This window comes from Rhodamnia argentea, chromosome 11, assembly GCF_020921035.1.
Source record: "Rhodamnia argentea isolate NSW1041297 chromosome 11, ASM2092103v1, whole genome shotgun sequence".
Taxonomy (NCBI): domain Eukaryota; kingdom Viridiplantae; phylum Streptophyta; class Magnoliopsida; order Myrtales; family Myrtaceae; genus Rhodamnia; species Rhodamnia argentea.
The window spans coordinates 847,941-867,842 of NC_063160.1; the positions used below are offsets into that span (position 1 = coordinate 847,941).

The 19,902-nt window shown below is 38.1% G+C and overlaps 2 protein-coding genes across 3 annotated transcripts; both read left to right on the plus strand.

The window, feature by feature from the left end:
* The first annotated feature begins 3,095 nt into the window (after window positions 1–3,095).
* On the plus strand, window positions 3,096–12,264 carry LOC115755916 (beta-galactosidase 10). Of its 2 annotated transcripts, XM_048272320.1 has the most exons (19): window positions 3,096–3,387; window positions 3,809–3,904; window positions 4,002–4,114; window positions 4,263–4,329; window positions 4,475–4,567; window positions 4,740–4,883; window positions 5,158–5,246; window positions 6,464–6,569; window positions 7,089–7,176; window positions 7,285–7,403; window positions 7,958–8,119; window positions 8,298–8,506; window positions 8,950–9,059; window positions 9,465–9,574; window positions 9,889–9,996; window positions 10,350–10,454; window positions 10,569–10,780; window positions 10,957–11,299; window positions 11,596–12,264. In XM_048272320.1, the coding sequence occupies exons 1-19, from the start codon at window positions 3,154–3,156 to the stop codon at window positions 11,704–11,706; spliced, it is 2,619 nt and encodes an 872-aa protein (XP_048128277.1). In that variant the 5' UTR covers window positions 3,096–3,153; the 3' UTR covers window positions 11,707–12,264. The 2 variants fall into 2 exon arrangements, with proteins under 2 accessions (XP_048128277.1, XP_048128278.1); XM_048272321.1 differs by lacking the exons at window positions 10,569–10,780; window positions 11,596–12,264 and having other exon boundaries at window positions 10,957–11,276.
* Window positions 12,265–13,267: 1,003 nt separating this feature from the next.
* On the plus strand, window positions 13,268–19,194 carry LOC115755938. Its single transcript, XM_030695559.2, has 10 exons — window positions 13,268–13,794; window positions 14,786–14,883; window positions 14,975–15,020; window positions 15,983–16,065; window positions 16,153–16,217; window positions 16,741–16,802; window positions 17,039–17,098; window positions 17,320–17,352; window positions 18,521–18,586; window positions 18,659–19,194. Exons 1-10 carry the CDS (start codon window positions 13,384–13,386, stop codon window positions 18,701–18,703), a joined length of 969 nt encoding a protein of 322 aa, XP_030551419.2. The 5' UTR covers window positions 13,268–13,383; the 3' UTR covers window positions 18,704–19,194.
* Window positions 19,195–19,902: the final 708 nt, after the last annotated feature.

Below are 19,902 nucleotides of genomic sequence, written 5' to 3' on the forward strand. Positions count from 1 at the left end.
GTAGGCTGAAAGGGATGAATCATTGAGGACAAGCACAGTGGAATGGGGCTTTAGATTTGGTGCGGCGAAGGGCCCGAACAAGTAATTGACAGGCTGGGGATTAGCTGGATGTTGCTGGATCCACCTCACCAAAAACAGCCCCACGTGTCCTGCTCTCGACACTTACACGTGTGCTCTACTAGTGCGTTCACACCGCCGACAGCCTCATCCTAGAAGCCTACTCGCGGTCTTTGGAGCGTGCTCTTCACCCACCTCACTGGACCCTGAATTCTACCTTAATTCTCAAATTATGGAAAAATTTAGGGCTAAGAATTATAAAGTGCATCTGTAATAAGAACCTTAAATCTGTCTATGAATATTAAATGTTTGTTCATACTACTTATACCTTGTGGAGATTTTTTTTTATCGAGAGCCGATCCGGGCTCGTGGTCCTTCACGTCCGGATGCTACCTCTTCGGCGAACGGGATTTCGCCTTATTTTCCTTTCCCAGGACTAAAAGCTACGTAAACTGGATCGATGTTAATGTCGGAGTACATTTCCATTTCCTCAGTCGTGTATAAATTTTGCATACAAAAGAATATAAAAGCAAAAAATATTTGTTAATTGAGGAATTACGAATGAGACAATGAAATAATAGTAATATGCGCAATATTGTTAAAGAAGAAAAGAGCACTAATATTTATTAGATGAATATGTTCCAAACCAATGTTCTTGAACCTACCCTGTCAAAACTGATAAGGGAATGAATCGGTCCCTTAATACGATATGGAATCAAATGATCATGTTCCAAGCCATCCAGGGCAGGGCAGACTGGAACTGACATCTCTCTTTTTTTCTTTTTTTTCCAATTTTCTTCAAATTGTGTTGATCACGCTCGGAAGTTGGCGCGTGGATAGATCAAGAGGCCAATATATTTAATTTTTCTCGTTTTTCTTTTCTTTTTGTTTTAAAAATCTTTCTGGCATGGGTATTCAGTGTAATTAAAATATGTTATGTTAGCATCCCAACGAAGATTATGGTCGGGGACCATGTTTCCGCGTGACCGGGTATCATTGTCTCTTTTCCCTAACACTATTGTTGGCTTGCCCACCGTCAAAGAGTCTCAAATTATTACACATATAATACTGACACATCCGTGATAAATTTACTTTTTATTAATTTTCGTTAAATTGAGTTAATACCATAAAAAATTATAAACAAGTACACCTATAACAAACAAAAAGTAAAAACCTCAAATTGATATACCGATCAACTGTCACATATCATGAAACTCATTAATTTGACGGTAAAAATTAACGGATAATAAATTTGTTATGGATATATTTTATTATTTTGATGATCAAAAATATTAATTTTGGATAAATTTATCACATGTGCATCAATTTGAGATTTTTTTTATTAACTTTTTTTTTACTCTCCGTTTATCTCAGGAAAATAATTTTATAAAGTAGTTTATCTTTTCGGGTAATGATAAGGCCCATGGATGTTCCATCTTGGAAATTTAAATGGTGGTCTTATTTTGGTGTAGCAATAGCAAAAGGACAACTTCCACAAAACCTAGAAGCAAAGGAAACCCAAGCGAAAGCGATGTATGCGCAAACAGCCTTTCTCTCCAGCTATCTATTCAACTTTGGGTGACACTCTCACGACCGTCTCCTTTTTTGACTTTTGCTCCACCATAGATTGCATGTCCCATCTTTTGGGTCCAACCAAAGACATTTCCCCCCTTTTTTTTCCCATTATAAATAGCCAAACTTATTATATTTTGATGGGAAAAATCTATTGATCCACGATACATTTATCCCAAACTTTTTTTCTCGTGATATCAAAAATCCCAAATTAATACTCATAGGACACAATTACCCTCTATCAAAATTTCAACAATGAGCACCGCAAAAAAATCTGCCTTCATGGACACAAAAAGACACTTGGCAACCGCTTTGATTTGGCTGAAAAATCCATTGACAAAACCTTAACGGAAGGTAAATGTATGACGATAATCATAGTTTGAAAATTGGCTCGAACTAGAAAAAAGTTTTCTCGTCTTTCTCCATGATCTTGTGCTCCGATATGTCAATACAGGCAAAGCGTGTTCTTAAGATCGTCAAGAAGCGGACTAGTCGAGGTGCGCAAAATTCGGCCCGAGTACACCGTAATGACCAAAAAAAAAAAAAAAAACCAAGGAAATAGAAAATTATTTCCAATGCAATACTATATTAATTGAGAAAACACTGATATCGGGCAGGAGGAGACCGCCAAATTCTCTGACAGAAGACTGCCAGCAGCAAATCATTTTGCTTACCAATTGACAGTTGTTATCCAGTATCCGATCCTACTGATGTAACAAAAAAAAAAAAAAACAATTGACTTGTCCTTTTTGTGTCTCTCTGGAAATTGCTTAACCCAAAAAAAAAAAAAAAAAAAAAAAAAAAAATATTAAAAATTTACCAGTAAATTGCAATATTTGTCTTTCGGACAATCCCCATCCTCGCCAAAAAAAACATTGCTGGCACTTCTTCCTTTTCCCACCCATTAAAACCACAAACAATGTTGGCTTAATTTATTCAAAATTTTGGAACCTAATTCATGGATCGAATTAATCAAATATAGTATTTTTAAAATCTCATTTCGGTGGAAAATTCTACAACCAACACATATTTTTTAAAACGATCCTGAAGAGGAGACATCGAGATAGAATAAAAGCGGATCTCGAGAAGTACAAATGTACGTATGATTTTGTTCGGATCACGGGATGAGATGTTATTCTAACTCGTTCGTATTAAAGTAAGAAAACTTGTTGGTTAATTTCTATATTGGGCATATTAGTAGATCAAATTGCCTCGATAAGAATTAAAGGCGTCGGGCACTCGACCGATCTAATTTGGACCCATTTTATAAATTGTTGTAATTTTTTTTTTATTTTACGAAATTAAATTTTACAATTTAAAACCCCAATTAACTGAACTGAATTAGTCAAAATAAGTAAAAACGAGTCCAAGCTGATGATGATCAGTCACGGTCTCCCGTCAAATCCAAATTTTAATCCTTGCTTAACAAAGAGGCTTCGGTCGTGTCTTCTGTTTTATACTGAGACACGCCATTTTCTGTTTCAGCTGGCTCTGCTTTTACTTCTGCTTCTTCCTCGCTCTCACATGAGCGAGAGCTTATATACTGCTCCCTCGCTCTCTGCAACATCAGCCCCACCGAAGGAAAAAATGGAGCTTTCCCTCTCGAGAGCGACACCCATTTTGGTTCTCGTCCTACTTTCGTCGCTCGCGTCCTGTTTCGCGGCGAATGTGACGTACGACCGTCGGTCGCTCATCATCGATGGGCAGAGGAAGCTCTTCATCTCTGCTTCGATCCATTATCCTCGCAGTGTTCCTGGGGTGAGCGATTGATCCACTTTTCTGGGTTCTGAAAGCGCCAACGGAAGAAACAAACTAAGAAAGAAAGAGAAATGACGGTCGGGAGAGCTGCATTTTTCGATATTAGTGTCTGCAATGCTCGTTTTTTGATCATTTGAAGAATGAAATGTTTCGTTTTTTGTTGACCCAGCTGTTTGTCTTCCACGAAAAATGAAGCCCATGTAATCGGCTTGTGTCATGGATTGGTCGTGTGCTCGAGCCCATGTTTCTTGATTTTTAATTTCTTGTTTCATCAGTTGTTCTATATGTCTACATGCGGGTTGATTTTTTTTTTTTTTTTGGGTTCAATCTACGTATTGTCATCTGTTGGCACTGTTGTGTTGGTGAAATATGTGACTTTTAATTGAGATTGTGCTCAAGTGCATAATCTGGAATGTGTTAGATGTGGCCCGGACTGGTTCAGACGGCCAAAGATGGTGGAGCCAATACGATCGAATCGTATGTGTTTTGGAATGGTCATGAACCTTCTCAAGGCAATGTGAGTTCTCCTCAAGAAGCTGTGACGTGTTTCTCTCCTTTGTTGGGTATAGCGATTTTTGTAGGTAGTGACTCCTTTCGGTTTTGGGTGAGTGTAGTATTACTTCGGGGATAGATATGATCTTGTCAAGTTCGTCAAGATAATCCAGAATGCAGGGATGTATATGATTCTCCGAATCGGCCCCTTTGTCGCAGCTGAATGGAGCTATGGGTATGTTCTTCACCGATAATAAGGATCATAAGACTGACATAGAAACAAGCTACTGAGCATGAAATTTCCTTACATTATGACATGCTTACTTCATAAAAGAATGCAATGATTGCTTTGGCGTGGTTATACATGCTCCTGTTTGATACAGAGGGGTGCCAATCTGGCTGCATTATGTCCCAGGGACAGTCTTCCGCACTAATAACGAGCCCTTCAAGGTGTGTTAAATGGAATAACAACAAATCCAGTTTGGAGGAACTTGAAAAATGTTCTCTGCCAATAAATAAATGTCAATTAAGAATTCATACTTCCTGACATGGGTCTGACATAATATTTCGTGACGTCACTGTTCGTTTTTTTCAGTATCACATGCAGAAATTTGTGACGTTCATAGTGAATCTGATGAAGAAGGAAAAGCTTTTTGCTTCACAAGGAGGCCCTATCATCTTAGCCCAGGCAGGTCACTTTGATATGAGTATATTGATAATGAGAAGGGTTTCAAAGTTTTGATGGTTTTAGAACGTCTATTTGTGTCTTTCTTGTTTTTAAAATTCACCGCGCTTCTTTTTATCTTCATAAGTCTGATCAGCCTCTAAATAGTGGGTGAGACATGTATCTCTCACTGCAGGTAGAAAATGAATATGGGTACAACGAACAATATTACGGTAAGGGGGCGAAGCCATATATCATGTGGGCTGCTAATATGGCAGTTTCTCAAAATACGGGTGTTCCTTGGATTATGTGCCAGCAGTGGGATGCTCCTGAGTATATCGTAAGAGTTTCATCATAATTTACCTCATCCACAATGCATCAAGGGTAGATATTTGTGCACTGTAGCATTTGTGTGCAGGAAAATGCTCACTATATATTTGCTTTTGACGAGGATACTTCTGAAATCTGCTCTCTGATGTTTTCTGATTTTGAGGGGTTGCATTATCAAGACTAAATAGTACTTGAAGTAGCCTTATTACCTGTTTTTGGCATGGTGAAAGAAAGGCTTATTTTATTGACGATCATCTTTAACTGGAGTTTCTTGTGCTCTGCAGATAGATACTTGCAATGGCTTCTATTGTGATCAATATGCTCCCAATTCTCCAAATAAGCCCAAAATGTGGACTGAAAATTGGCCTGGATGGTAATCGCTTTTTTCAGGATGCTTATGTCGATTCCTACTCTTTCTGATAGCACTTTCTCTGTGTTTTAGAGAATTTTGATGGCGGGACACTTCTCTTTAAGTTCTTCCATTCTTTCTTAATGAAGACATACTTTACCATTTCCATTACATTTGGTTCTTTTTAGCTATACCTGCCTTTCTATGGTATGTCTGCCTTACTTAAATCACGATAGAACCTGCATCTAATGTTGACTGAGTATGTGGAATGAAGAATGAAGAGAGTTTAAGTTGCACCATGCTTTTAGTAATTTTTGAAAGTACTTGAAATGTGTTGTTTGCAGAAGCTGGTTGTCTCTATGGACCTTCCAGAAGAATTGTATATTGTGCTACATTATGGCTTGAGTTAAATTCTGATTTGGTGGCAGATTCACTATGGCATTTGTTTTGTTACGAGCTCATATTGCATATGCCCCGTGCATTAGGCCCGGCGCATGTGATCCCTAGGATCATGGGGGTCCCATCTGTTATATTACAGATTTGATTTGTAATATTACCTTCTCCGGAGATTACCTCCTGTCTGGTTTAATAATCTTTAAAGTATCTTACAAATTGATTTTTTGTGGGACTGTCTTAAGAATTACTCAAGTAATTAGGCTTTTCCTGGGTAAAGTCATTACTGCTGTTTTTCTTTAGGATAGGCAGGTGAACATGATTTATTAAAGAAACTTTGAATTCGTTCATTTGTTTTTCTAAAAACTGTACTTAAACGTAATGTTTTTAGCAAGAGAGCATTGTAAAGACAAGCCTTCTCTTGGGCTAAAATATTCCACACTGCTTGCGTATCAGGTCTATAACGGCCTTATATGCATATAGTCCATTTGGTATTGCTGTTGCTGTAAAACATCTGTGCTGTGCTGTAGTTGTGGTGCAGAGAATTGTAGCTTTGTGGAACCAAAAACTTTTTAACTTAAGTTGGCATTTCAAGCGACAATTGACTAATGAGTTGCTTGATTGGTTTTCTTAGGTGAAAGAACCTTAATTGCAGGGACTAGTTTTAAACTTAGGAAAAAAGCCCACATAACTTTATTGTCTCATGACACAGTATCAGCTTTTTTAGATCTTGTCAGTAGAGTTAGTTCTATTTGTTAAATATACACTGAGCATGCAGCTAAAATAATACAGGCGGTTCCGTTTGAATCATGTGATCCTTATTAATTATGATGACCCTCCATTTTCAGGTTTAAAACTTTTGGAGCGAGAGATCCACACCGGCCCCCAGAAGATGTTGCATTTTCAGTTGCGCGGTTCTTCCAGAAAGGCGGGTGTCTGCAAAACTATTACATGGTAAACTTGCTTCTTTTAAAATCATACTCTTACCTTTGCACTGGCCAATTGACCTGTCCATTACCTGTATATAATTTCCTACGTTAAAGGAATTGGAACATTTGATGTCAGGGTTGCAATTGATAACTTTTCTGCGAAGCCATATCTTCCCTAGGAGAACTATGTTTCTATTTCTTTTCTCTCCAGATCCTATTTTATAATACTGATTTTAGTTTTCCAGAAGAAAGAAAATAATCCCTCATCCTTTTACTGGTTAATAAAGTAGGTGGATATGCTACAAGTTGAGTTTTCTATCAGTTGCAGAACTTTGGGGATATGCTTCTTTTAATGTTGAAGGAGGTCACCCATCATTAAAGAACCTCACTTGTGATGGAAGTCAGCCTTATGATATGAATTGATGTACAGATAGATTTGGAGATGTATCTCATCCTCTATCTAGTGCTTGGTTGGTAATTGACCTTGAATATGACTGATCCTTTCACATACTAATTACCTAATGTTATGCTTTGTCTTGTTTAGTATCACGGAGGAACAAATTTTGGTCGTACTAATGGCGGGCCATTCATCACCACAAGTTATGACTATGAGGCACCAATTGATGAATATGGTAGGCAAAATTTGTTCGCATGTACATCCACATGTTTAAATTTGGTAACCATGAATGGTTTTAAAGTTTGAGTAGATTTTGGCTACTAATTTGACTGCTTGCTTTCAGGCTTACCAAGGTTCCCTAAGTGGGGACATCTCAAGGAGCTTCACAAATCCATAATGTTATGTGAGCATGCACTGTTGAACAGTGAGCCAACTACTCTATCATTAGGTCCCAATGCTGAGGTGATCGATTCTTTCTTGCTTTAGTTTTTTTTTTCTTTCACTTCTCAATGTTACGACTTCTTTCTGATGCTAACTGTACTTTTATCAAATATTAACATCAACATAGCATCGCCTATTTACGTAATCACCTGTTTACTTCCTCTTCTTCAGACCGTCATTTTTGAATTTTATTTGGCACTTGTCACTTGGAATCCTGTTTAAGAGCCTGGTGGAAGAGCCAAGATGATATAGGATCAAACTAGATGAACATGAGGGATTAATATTGGAAATTGTGTTCATTTGTGCAAGTTGAATGGTACCTTGGAATTTTTTTTCCGGTTAAAAACTTATTTCCTTTTTAAAAGATCTCTTGACAGTTTTAGTAATGTCTACTACAAATGGACAAAGTGACACACTTAGTAGTTGCGATGAAGTATATTCCGATTTTTACTGTTTATATTCCTCTATGATATATTTTACGATTTTCATGTGGGACCACTTTTGATACAAATCTTTTTTCGCAATGCCAATTAAAGTTATTGACTTGTCATTCCCCGACCAAAAAATTTGTGCAGGCCGATGTCTACACTTCTTCAGGATTTTGTGTTGCCTTTCTGGCAAACATTGATGACAAAGAAGACAAGACAGTACAATTCCGAAACATGTCTTATCATCTGCCTGCATGGTCAGTCAGCATTCTTCCTGACTGCAAAAATGTAGTATTTAACTCTGCAAAGGTAGCACTTTGAACTCTTTTGCCTTTCTCTAATAAGCATTTTTCCTTAGTGATGCATCACATTCTTAACCAAAAGCTTGGGGTTGGACCTGTATTTTTTCTATTTGGTGTGCATGCATTCGGTTTTGTTACAAGTCCTCTATAGGATTGCCTCAGTGTTGACAGCATAACTTGAACAGGTTCGCTCCCAGAGCTCTGTGGTAGATATGGTACCGGAATCTTTGATACCATCTGCCTCATCATTGGATGGGGATCTGAAAGTTCTTAAATGGGAAATATTCACTGAGAAACCTGGACTATGGGGAAAGGAAGACTTCAGTCTGAATGGTTTTGTAGATCACCTCAACACCACAAAGTATACAACAGACTACCTTTGGTATACAACAAGGTTGTTCTTGTTCTTGTTCTTATTCACTAGTACAAAATCACTGACATAATTCTTAACTTATTATTCCTGCCAAAAATATACATATGGTTTTGCATGTCCTATATTGAAGTGGAACTATATAAAAAGCAAAGATAAGGTTCAACCTTCACAGTTGAGGAGGCCCATTGTTTCTGCATATGTCTGTATAATATTGTCGGTGTTTCCATTCCTCTTTTCTCCCTTTCTAATTCTTCTGCACTTCTTTAAACATTTATTTGACAAACGGCCTTCTTGGATTCTTCACTTTCTGCACAGTCAGATTAGCTTACTAGCGAGCGTGCACTTAATTATATTACAAACAAGCACTCTCATCTCAAAATTTCACCCTTGATTTATGCATCTGGATGATGGACCGATGTTGATTGAGCAACTTCTGATGAATGCTTTTGGTTTGCATATTCTAGCATAAATGTTGCTGAAAATGAGAATTGCTTAAAGGGAGGAAGCCGGCCTTCCCTTCTGGTTGAATCGAAGGGTCATGGTCTCCATGCTTTTGTGAATCAGAAACTTCAAGGTTAGTGTTGTGTGTCTCCTCTGAGATTTCTTTCTATAGGGAACTTCTTTCTATAGGGAGCTTCTTCCACTTGTCCCTCAACTTGTGGCCTTACATTTTGCTTTCAAGGATGCCTCCATTTCTTTTTTTTTTTTTTTTGGGTCGGAAATTATGCCTCCATTTCACCTGTGTGGTTATCATGCCATGTGTGGTGCAAATTGATCTTTGCTCGAGAGTTAACAATCATGATTTTTCATCATGTAATGTTTTCTTACTTCCATGCCCTACTTTTAGTGGCATATTGTTTTTAAGGCGAGCTCTTGTCATGTTAGATGTTGGATAAAGATGTTCTATTCAGTCATCAGCTCATAATGGGCGGTTGCAGTTCAGACTTTGATGTTTGATTATTGCACTGTCAATGTTCAGGTAGTGGTTATGGAAATGGAACGAACGTACCTTTCAACTTCTCTGCTCCCATTTCTCTCAAGGCTGGAAAGAATGACATTGCTATATTGAGCGTGACAGTCGGAATTCAAGTGAGCCCCATGTTCATGTTCCTGGTCTTTGGTTTATGGAGAATTGACTTCCTTTTGGCCCCTAGTCATTAAAACTTTTGCTTAGCAAATGCATCTTAAAAGGGTGGCCAACTTTGAAAGCTACCGTGTGCAGTTCTGTATAGTAAACTTGTTCAGGACATTTAAGAGAGTCTGACGATGATGAAACTGTTCTTCGTGATGATGATGGAAAATTTAGCAGGAGCTTTCTTATATAGACTTAGCTTATAAGGTCCTTCCTCCTTAGCACCCTTCATTAATTGCATGTTGTCCTTGTTTTTTTGGGATGATTTCAGAATGCAGGGCCTCATTATGAATGGGTGCCAGCTGGATTGACTAATGTGAAGATTAAGGGATTGAACAAGGGGATATTGGACATATCTGGATATAAGTGGACCTACAAGGTATTATCTTTTTCTTCTTCTTTTTCTGTAATTTATCTTTTTACGTTTTTGAAATTATGAATCTTCTTTCAAGAGCAACATCATGTCATATGATGCTTAAACATCAGTACGGTTATAAATGCCATCTCTGCCTGCAGTATAGAGCAGCTATTCTTTTGGGAATCAAGTTATTCTAACTGAGGAGAAGGGCTAAGAACCTAGTAATAACTTGAAATATCAACATAAGAAACTATCGAAAGAAGAAATATTAATATAAGCAATGTTCTTTGAAAAAGTGTTTAGTCATCTTAATAGTTTTTTTTGGTCGAAAGTCATCTTAATGGTTAAATACCTGTTCTTTGCTCCCTTGTCAGATTGGATTGGAGGGAGAACAGTTGGGGGCGCCATATGGTATGAAGAGCGTAAACTGGGTTTCGACAACAGAACCACCAAAGAATCAGCCACTGACATGGTACAAGGTAAAGAGTGCTTGGACAATGGCCCCTGCATTCGTTGGAATTGTTTTTGTTGGTCCGAAGAGTGAACTATTGGTTAAATATGCCATCTGTCATAATTAAATTGATATATTGCAGGCTATTGTGGACCCTCCACCTGGTAATGAACCTGTTGGGCTGGATATGATCCATATGGGTAAAGGACTAGCCTGGTTAAACGGAGAGCCAATAGGAATTTACTGGCCCAGGTTAGTCTCGTATGAGAACCCGTGTGTCAAGGAGTGCAACTACAGAGGCACCTTCAAGCCAGACAAATGCGTCACTGGATGCGGAGAGCCTAGCCAGAGATGGTACAGAACTCATACTTTAGAAATTAGACAACGAAGTGATACTGCAACTCCCTAGTTTTCTTCCAAAGATTATCTGGAAGAACGTACTCTCTGACAATTTAAGTGATGCCTAGTGGATCAACTTTCTCAAACTTGATTCATGTTATATCTGTTGTTTGTTCTGCTACCTGGAACAGGTACCACGTCCCACGTTCCTGGTTCAAGCCATCTGGAAATGTCTTGGTTATCTTGGAGGAGGTAGGAGGCGATCCAACAAAAGTCACCTTGTCAAAGCGGAAAATGTCAACTGTTTGCAGCTCTGTTGGAGAAGATTACCCAGCCATCGACTTAGAAACTTGGAAGCCGGATATAGATGACGATAGCAGTCAAGATAAAGCACCCAGAGCTCACTTGAAATGCCCCGACTCCACACAAATATCTGCTGTTAATTTTGCTAGCTTCGGGAATCCGGCAGGATCATGTGGATCTTACAGCTTGGGTGACTGCCATGATCCCTTGTCCAAATCCGTGGTTGAAAAGGTGAGGACAGCGCTATTGGCTTCTTATGAGGGCCAACATTATCTGAATTAAACATGTTGCTGATGCCATGTCATCCATCTATGAGCAGAGGTTGAAGAACTTTTCCAACCTATAAGTGAAATGCGTTTAACAACAAAACAAATTCGTTTACTTAGACATTATTATTGCTTTTACCCCATGCTGCCTTGCCAATTTCTAGGATTCATTTCATATTCAGACATGTAGCTTCTATGTTATGGTGGGAATGATCATTTTCATAGCATTATAACCTCACTGGCACGCTTTCATCGCTGCAGGCCTGCCTAAACAGAAACAAATGTACTATAGAGCTAACCGAAGGGAACTTCAGTAAGGACCTGTGTCCCGGTTCGATGAGGAAACTAGCCGTGGAAGCAGTCTGCAGGTGATATTGGACTTAGTACAGAGTAGATCAGAAGCCGGAGTTTCCATCCCATGATTGGTTTTTTCCCTTTCTTTTCTGCGAAAAAAGGTATTCGGAACGGCATATAATTCGTTAGCTTTAGGTTCTTTTTCTTTTTTAACAGAAAAAGCAGTGCAGAGGACATGCTAGTTTGTGATATCAATGGGCTTTACTATATCAGAAGGCACCAAACAGTGCTCTCTGAAGTTTACCTACGGCACATGTCTATGAATAAATGCGAGTTCCGCAACATGGATACCCGAAAAGTAACGTCAGATCTTTGAATCAACGTAGATCTCAGTTACCAATTTCTTCTTTTGAGATACATTGTAGCAGTATTGTCATGAGGTACACTGTTGGTTTTATCTTCAATCATCTCTTCCCTTGTCCTAGAATGGACCTACCTAATGCAAATCTTAGATGCCAAGTCTCTTCTTGACTGCTTTGCTTTCACTTTATTCCCTCCTTGCCTGTTTTGCCAGCAGAAAAATTCTTAATTTGGTAGTGAAAATCCGGCAAGGGCGGAAAAATGAGAATATTTTTTTTTAAACTTGGGTTATGACGCGTTATCGATAAGTTAGGAACTTTTATGATAACTTTTGGAGATTTATGAACTTCATTTGGCATATACTCAATTGCAGGGGAAGTTACAATCACCACAGTGAATTCGTAAGTGCAAATTTAAGTATGACACGTATTCCAAGCTCAAATATTTGCTTGATGCGTTTGTTTCATGGAAAATGAAAGGTTTGAAAAATATTTTCTTAAAAATGATAATATCTATCATTTCAGATAATTAGTCTATGACAATTGTTTTCAACAATAAAAATTTTTAATTTTTCAAAAATGGCTCTATTATTATTCTTATTAATTATTTTTTTTGTTTTAACTACTAATTACTATTTGACCAAAAAACACAACAACTACTAATTACTATAAAAAGAAGCAAAAGAATCCTAAATATATTTCAGCTTTAGGGGAAACATGCCACTTCAATTTGCTCTCTTTGCTGCGAGAAATCCAAAAGGATTACGACATAATCGATTCATGAATTTTTGACATAATATATAGTGTGGTCTTTGAATTTTTAATTTATTCAATATGATCTTCGAATTTTTCTTCAATATGCAAAATAAAATCCTTAAGTTTTTAATTTGTTCAATATGATCCATATACTTTTAGTACATATTTTGTTTGGTACCCTATATGAAATTATTCAAAGTTATTATTATTTCACTCAATATGTAATGTGATCTTTGAGTTTTTAATTGATTTAATATGATCCCTAAATTTTTTCCTAATATTTAATGTGATCCCTAAACTTTTAATTTATTCAATATGATCTTTATATGTTTGGTATATATTTAATTTGGTCCCTAAATTATATTATAATATTCAATATTATTTTTTTTATTAATTTAAGTTCAGTGATAATATTATATAATTTATAAATCACGTTAAATAAATTAAAAATTTAAAAGACCTCGTTTCACGTTACATTGCACGTCAAGGACCATTGTGTCATTTCTCCAAATCCAAAACCATCAACCTCCTGAGATTCTTCTTCTTCTTCTCCTTTCCGCCATTGCAGGCTCACCACGACCGTCGAAGCTCGACCCTTCTGCGAGTGAGACACGTCGCCGTTTTGGCACAAATCAACAGAATGTCCTTCGTCTCGACCTCTACTCCCCCTACTCTCGCCTCGCTCCATAACCTATCCTTCTCTCTCCGCCATCGGTGCCCCAAACAACCTTCGCTCTGTTCGCTCGCGGCCTCGAACCCGAGGCCTGATGCTTCTACTCTCCTCCTTTGTCGCGCTTCGAAGTCGCAGAGTAACCCGGTGAAGAAGCGCCAACCTTCCAGCGCCGACAAGAGGAAGAAGAAGTCGAAGGGCGTGAGGGATGTCGAGGTCGTCGATGACTTTGTTATCGGCGAGGATGAGGGAGAGCGTTCCGGATCGGGTGCGAATGCGGCGGGGTATCATCCCACGCCTTTGCCTAATCCGCCCGCCGGATTCATCGTGGATGATCAGGGCAGAGTCGTTATGGCTTCGGACAAGCGTCTGGTTACAATTGTGAGTTGGGTTTCTACTATCTTTCTGCTGTTCGCGTGGTTGGTTGGTGATTCTCTTAGTGGGTATTGTGTAATTTTGGGATTCTGCTCGCAGACCTTTATTTGTTCATCAGTTTTTGAAGTTTGAACTCGTTTATGGTCTTCTTTTTTCCGGATTCTGCAATATGTGTCTGTGCATTTAGGTCTATTATTGGGCTGAAAGCTGAGTGGTGGGCAACATGGATGGATGTGTTCTTTCAAAGCTAAGAATAGACCGAGAATACTATGTGTTAGGCTCCAATCTCAGTTCAAATCCGCTCCTTGTATAGTTTTTTCTTAGTTTTCCCGTAGAACACAAAAAATGGAGGTTGAGGGGATAAAGTGAAATAGGAATGTAAGGTAATAAAAATGACTCCTTGCTCTTTTGCATTAACTTTTCCCTTAATTATCACACTAGATTGACGGGTCTTGATGTTTTACAATTACATATGTTGAACACTCATACCTCGTAAATGATTTTCCACAGGGGTCGGCACCCCCTTGGTACCATTTCAATGATGAAATGAAATAGGAATATAAGGGAACTTTAACTTATGTAGCGGACTAGACAGTTCCTAAATTTGAAAAGTGATTGAAGGAGTAGACCTTTTTGATGGCAGCATTCGTACTAAATACACAAGATTTTTCTCTGTGAATAATTTCGCTATTAGATTCTTTGAGTGTTGTATGCTGTGGTGCTGGTATGCTAGTTTTTTAGAATTATCACACCCTGGATTTGTATTTTCATGCACTACCTGGCCGCAGTAATATCCACAATTTTGTGCTGTTTTATCTATACAAACTGTGGCACACTTCTGGCTCAGGCATATGATGATTGGCTCTGGTTATAATGGATATTTAACAAATGCACTTTTCTTTAAACATATTATATTGCAGTCTTATGTCTCTCTTTATAAAGAGTTCTTTTCATGATAAGTTTAAGCGTTCATGACTTTTGAAGTGTTCATTGACAGGTCGATCCCACTAACAACTTTCCCTTGGAGTGTGCTATAAGGAGAATTTTCAGAAGTTCAAGTGGTGATGAATGTATGCTGCTTTGCCCTGCAGACACGTAAGCTATGGTTTCATTGCAACACTAGGCTATAAAGTATAGAGTTTTCCCCTCAAATACTGTCTATAATATGGATTTGTTTTTTGAGCAGGCCCGTCCAGATATTGAAGAGCACCAATATTGATGGCTGGTCAGCTGTATGTTCAATGTCCCTAATTTAAAATACTTTAGTATTGAAGTTATTCAGGTCTGTTTTTGTTGTTGACAAATCTCTTGATTATTGTGATTTGGTGTCTTATTGATGTATATGGAATTTTCGGACTTTACATTTTCTTTTGTTTGATTTGCTTTTTCTTTTGTTGTTGTGTGAATACCTATTTCCCCTTGTTGATTCTCTCTAGCCTCTCCTACAATCTCCCTTAGCGTTGGAGATGTCAATATCCCATTGTTTTCCAGCCAAGGTACTAGTAGGATGCATTATACAGTTTTATGCACCAGGCACGGAGCTAAATCCATTTGCGATGTAGTTTTCTTATAAATCGTGGCATGCTTGTGCATCGTTCAAGCACTTATGCTAGGAAGATCATTCTTTAGTGTTTTAAACATTCTGATGGTAATAGTACTGTAAAGTGCAAACTATTTTTATGAAGAGATGGTGTAAGTTAAGGCAGATCTTTCCAGTTTTATATTTGTGGTTTTTGAATATTGATATGAAGCACTGGCACAGTCTTATCTGCTTGACACATATCTATAAGCTGGTTCGCAATTCTCGAATGGCTATAAGTTTTTCTTTCCTTAGGCTCAGTGGCTTCTGAGGAGGATTTGTTTCTTTCAATGGTATCTGAGATTATTTCTGAAAAATTTTAACTAAATTAGCTAAGATGGGAAAGAGTAGGGAGGAAGAAGAACGGGATGTGTGAAAGGCTGGGTGAGAATGGACTGGAGAAGCTCCATGTTCTTCCCTCAGTTGTTAGTCTTTCTCTTATAGCTATACATTCATCTAAGAATGATGGCTAATGGTAGCTATGAAGCTCTTTATCGGGAAGATTCTCCTTTGTTGTAATGGGCATTGGTTTCTAAAGCTACAAAATGTCTTGAACTATTGTTGCTGTGGTGTCCATATTTTGTTCGTTGAGATTCACTAAGTTTGTTTTATTAGGTAAGTGATGAAGAAGTTGAATCTATACTTCCTACTGCAGCTTATGCTCTTGCAAAGATACACATGCACTTGGTATATAGCGGGTGAGTACTCTCTGATATAAGAACTTTATCTTTTCATCCCTGCAAATGTGTTTTTGCTGGATTAATTTTCTTGATTTTTCCCAACAGATTCTGTTATACTGCTCGGGGAGGGTTTTGCTACTCGGAAGATGATATATTTGATTTTCGAACAGGCAATGCCCTTATCTTCTGAGTTAAATGTTTCTTCTGACTCTTGAAATACTTATTTACTGCATTTACACACTTGTGCCAATTGTGGTGTATGCATATTCACATATAGACTGGTATACTTAGCTCATACAAATGCTTAAAAGATAATGCTGATGCAAGTGCCTGCCTCCCCTGCAATCCATGCTTGTCAATATGTTGCTTATGCATCACTGGCCCCTTTTGTCACATGATGGGCTACTGATATAGCAGGTGCGAAATGCATGCCTGTATATACGAGTCAAGACTTCAGTAGGGTTTGGCATCTGATTTCGTTCCTTCTGTAATTGGAAGATAATCTCTCTCTTTCTCCAAGTATAAAAGTTATAATTCTGGAAGGTAAATAACAGCTGGTTGGGCTTTCCTCAGTGAATGCATTCGGCATCTTCTTCTGCGTGTTATTGGATTTTTAACATGAATTCTCTTGTTTGTGGGAGTTTTCTGATACTAGATCCTTTCTCAGAGAATCAGATACTTATTATCTTGCAGATGATGGTCAAGACGTTGATGGCTTACCCACTGAAGGAGTGGAAATTACATGCTTCCATATGGTAATGCAATGATCATTTTCTCAATAGAAATGGTTTTCCCTTTCCTTTCAATTTTTTTCCATTTGTCTTATTATACCTGTTGTGTTGAATAGTATGATCCTGAAACACCAATCAATAGTGTTAGATATTGGTTTCCAAAAATAATAGCTCCTGTACTGATAAGGAATTAGGCATTTTAGATGAAACTATTGATTCCAATTCTCTTATGCTCTCTTTTTGTTGCTTTGTGGTTGTAGGATGGTGCACATTACATGATTTATACACCCTCCGATCCGCTTCTTTTTGTTGCTGTAAAGGTAAGTTCCTGCTACTGAGCCATAAATGAAAAAATTTGTGCTCTCACCAAATCAAGTGATTGAATTTATTCCTCTATGCATATGCTTTTCAATACACAGAAAAGGTAGAAGAAAGAACATTACCTGTGATGTTGTAGGTTTTCAGATGCCCATTAGCTGAGTAGAAAAAATGTGCTTGCTAGAGTTAACCATGACCTCTCAAGCTGGATTTTGTCCTGCAGGATCACAATGGGCAGTTGCAGATTGCTGACGATGTAAGCAGTTCTTTTCCTGATTGAAATTCTGATTTTGGTTGGCTGAAATATGATGTTGTTTCTCTGCTTTAGCAGTTCCTTGTAGCTAGATTTAAATAGCATTTTACTTTCTCATTGATTTTTTGTGCTTTGACGGATGCATTGCCTATAGATTGCAGTGGTGGCTTATATGCCATTTTGTAGCAGTTCAAATTACCCCATTAAAAAGTAATGTCATCTTGATTTTGCAATAAGTTTGTGAGTGCAAATGTGAGTTGAAGTTGATAGATCTCCAATTGATTGGTGCTTTCTGTTTTGAGTTGCTTGACTCATTTTCTGCTTTTGGGCGTTATTGAAGTACTGTAGACTGGGAATATGATATGATGACTGACTGATAGCTTGATGTTTATTGTGGACATATTCCTAATGTGTTTGCACATGCTGTTTTGTACCTGTTTCTGATTGAGCACAGACAAACTTCTCTTTGAAAATCATGTAGGATTGTTTGATTTTCTATTACGTGACATGTTTTACTTTATAAAACTATTTAAAGGAAACATAGTTGTGCTCTGGCATGATAAGCTGTGCTTTGCAAATTCTTTGGGAATTAGATACTAGCGGGATCTTGAAGGTGTTTTAGTTGTTTAGGTGATACTTCACAGTGGATGTACTTACTGGGTTATTGGTTTGAAATTGTAATGTAGCATGATGTTGTGTATATGCTGGAATACATGCAAGTGGATTCTTGGTTATGTTTATGCACTGGCTCACCGTGAGTTAATCCTGTACTGGAGAATTTTAGGACCTAGAGTGCATTTTAGCATTGCGACTTATTTACTCATGCCATTCCGACAACAACTGTTGTATATGGTATTTAAGTCTGTCATTGAACAATCTACTTTGTACTCTGTGGGTGAAAACTCAGTATGAATGCTAGGGTCCTTCCAGAGAGCCATGGTCCCACATGATCTAACGGCTCATGTGAAGGGCAGAAGCCAATTGAAAGGATCTTCTGGATCAATCTAGAGATTATTGAATTCAATTATTTATGATTCTAATTTCCTATATTAAGAGGCTAAGTGATGGACTGAGATGGGTCAACGGCATATGCTTCATAATACTGAATCCACATTAATATGCAGATATATGGAGTATTTTTGAAACAATTCTTTGTTATTTGAATTGATAGGACCTGTTGGAGGACCCTTGCATAATAAGTGCCATAGATGAAGAGACTGAGTTCAATGCCTTAGTGGTAAGGATCATCTTTTGCTGATAGCGGATGTGTGCTGGTAAAGAAAATAATGACATTCTCTCTCTCTCTCAGGAGGAAGAAGCTGCCCTGCTTGAATCACTGATGGGAGAAAGATGACAAGGGAGCTTGGCTGACACAAAATATAGGGGTGTTTTAGAGGGGGCTGTCTTGAAAGACCAGTCTGGCTAAAGAAGCAATGCAAAAGAAAGGCCTTTAACTTGTTGTGGCTTTTGCCCTTATGCCCGTCTTATTGTAAATGGTAAAATCTCTCTGCATTAAGGTGCAAAACTGCAAGTAGTCATTGTTTGCGTTAATGCTTTCTATCCCTCTTTATTGGCCCCTTTGACCAATGGTTTCTGATGAAGAAAGCTTGCTTCACATCATTTGGATTGGTCTGTCTCCAATAAAGAAGTTGAGGAGATGCTTGTTCTGGGAAAGACATGGACACTGTACATTATGGACGTTTCTAATCCACAAAGCATTTAGCTATCAGTCCTTTTTTTCCCCCTTTTTCTTTTCAGTATATTGGAGATCCTGCTACTGATGTAAAATTTGGGCTGTGGAAATGCAAGTTTTATCATCTTTTATGATGAGATGGCTTGCTCGGATGATTGTTTTTAAGATGTTTCTCTTCTGGAGATTATTCGGCTAAAAAACACTGAGGTACAGGTCTTTAGACATTTGTTAGTCCATTGAGAACTACATAGCTTTCTTGCCTCGTGCACTTCTTGTTGCTGACAGGTTCTGGTCTTAGTAGTGTTTTGTTTCAGATCTCTTATCGACTGTGAAGATAGCTGCTCTCAAATTTTCAGTTGTATAAGAAGACTTTTCTCTCTTGATTTGCAAGAAATTGGTTATACTCGTTCATGTTCCTGGCGATGGTCGCAAACCTACCACGAGACGAGTGATCGGTCGACCCGGTCATGTAAGCCTAATTTTCTCTACATGCAAATGCCAACCTCCTCATGCTTTCTCACCCTTCTGGTGAGAATAAGGTGTAGCTCTGTGAAGCCAACAAGGCGACTGAATCCTATTGCTAGTTTAATCATTGGCCTGCATTCTCATTCTACAGCATAAGGCGAAGCTGGAATCACACCTTTTTTTTTTTTTTTTGAGATTTAGATGACGATGTGATCGTCCATGTATCCTTGTTCTCTTTACGCTGTGTGCCGTACATTTTCTGTTTAGTATGCTGGGAGGATACTTTAAGCGATTTTCCATGATACTTATATTACCAAGGTATTGGTAATCAAAATTTCCATGGAGGAGCAAAAACTCCTGAGCTGCATTGGCGAAGTCATTAACTTATCGTGGTT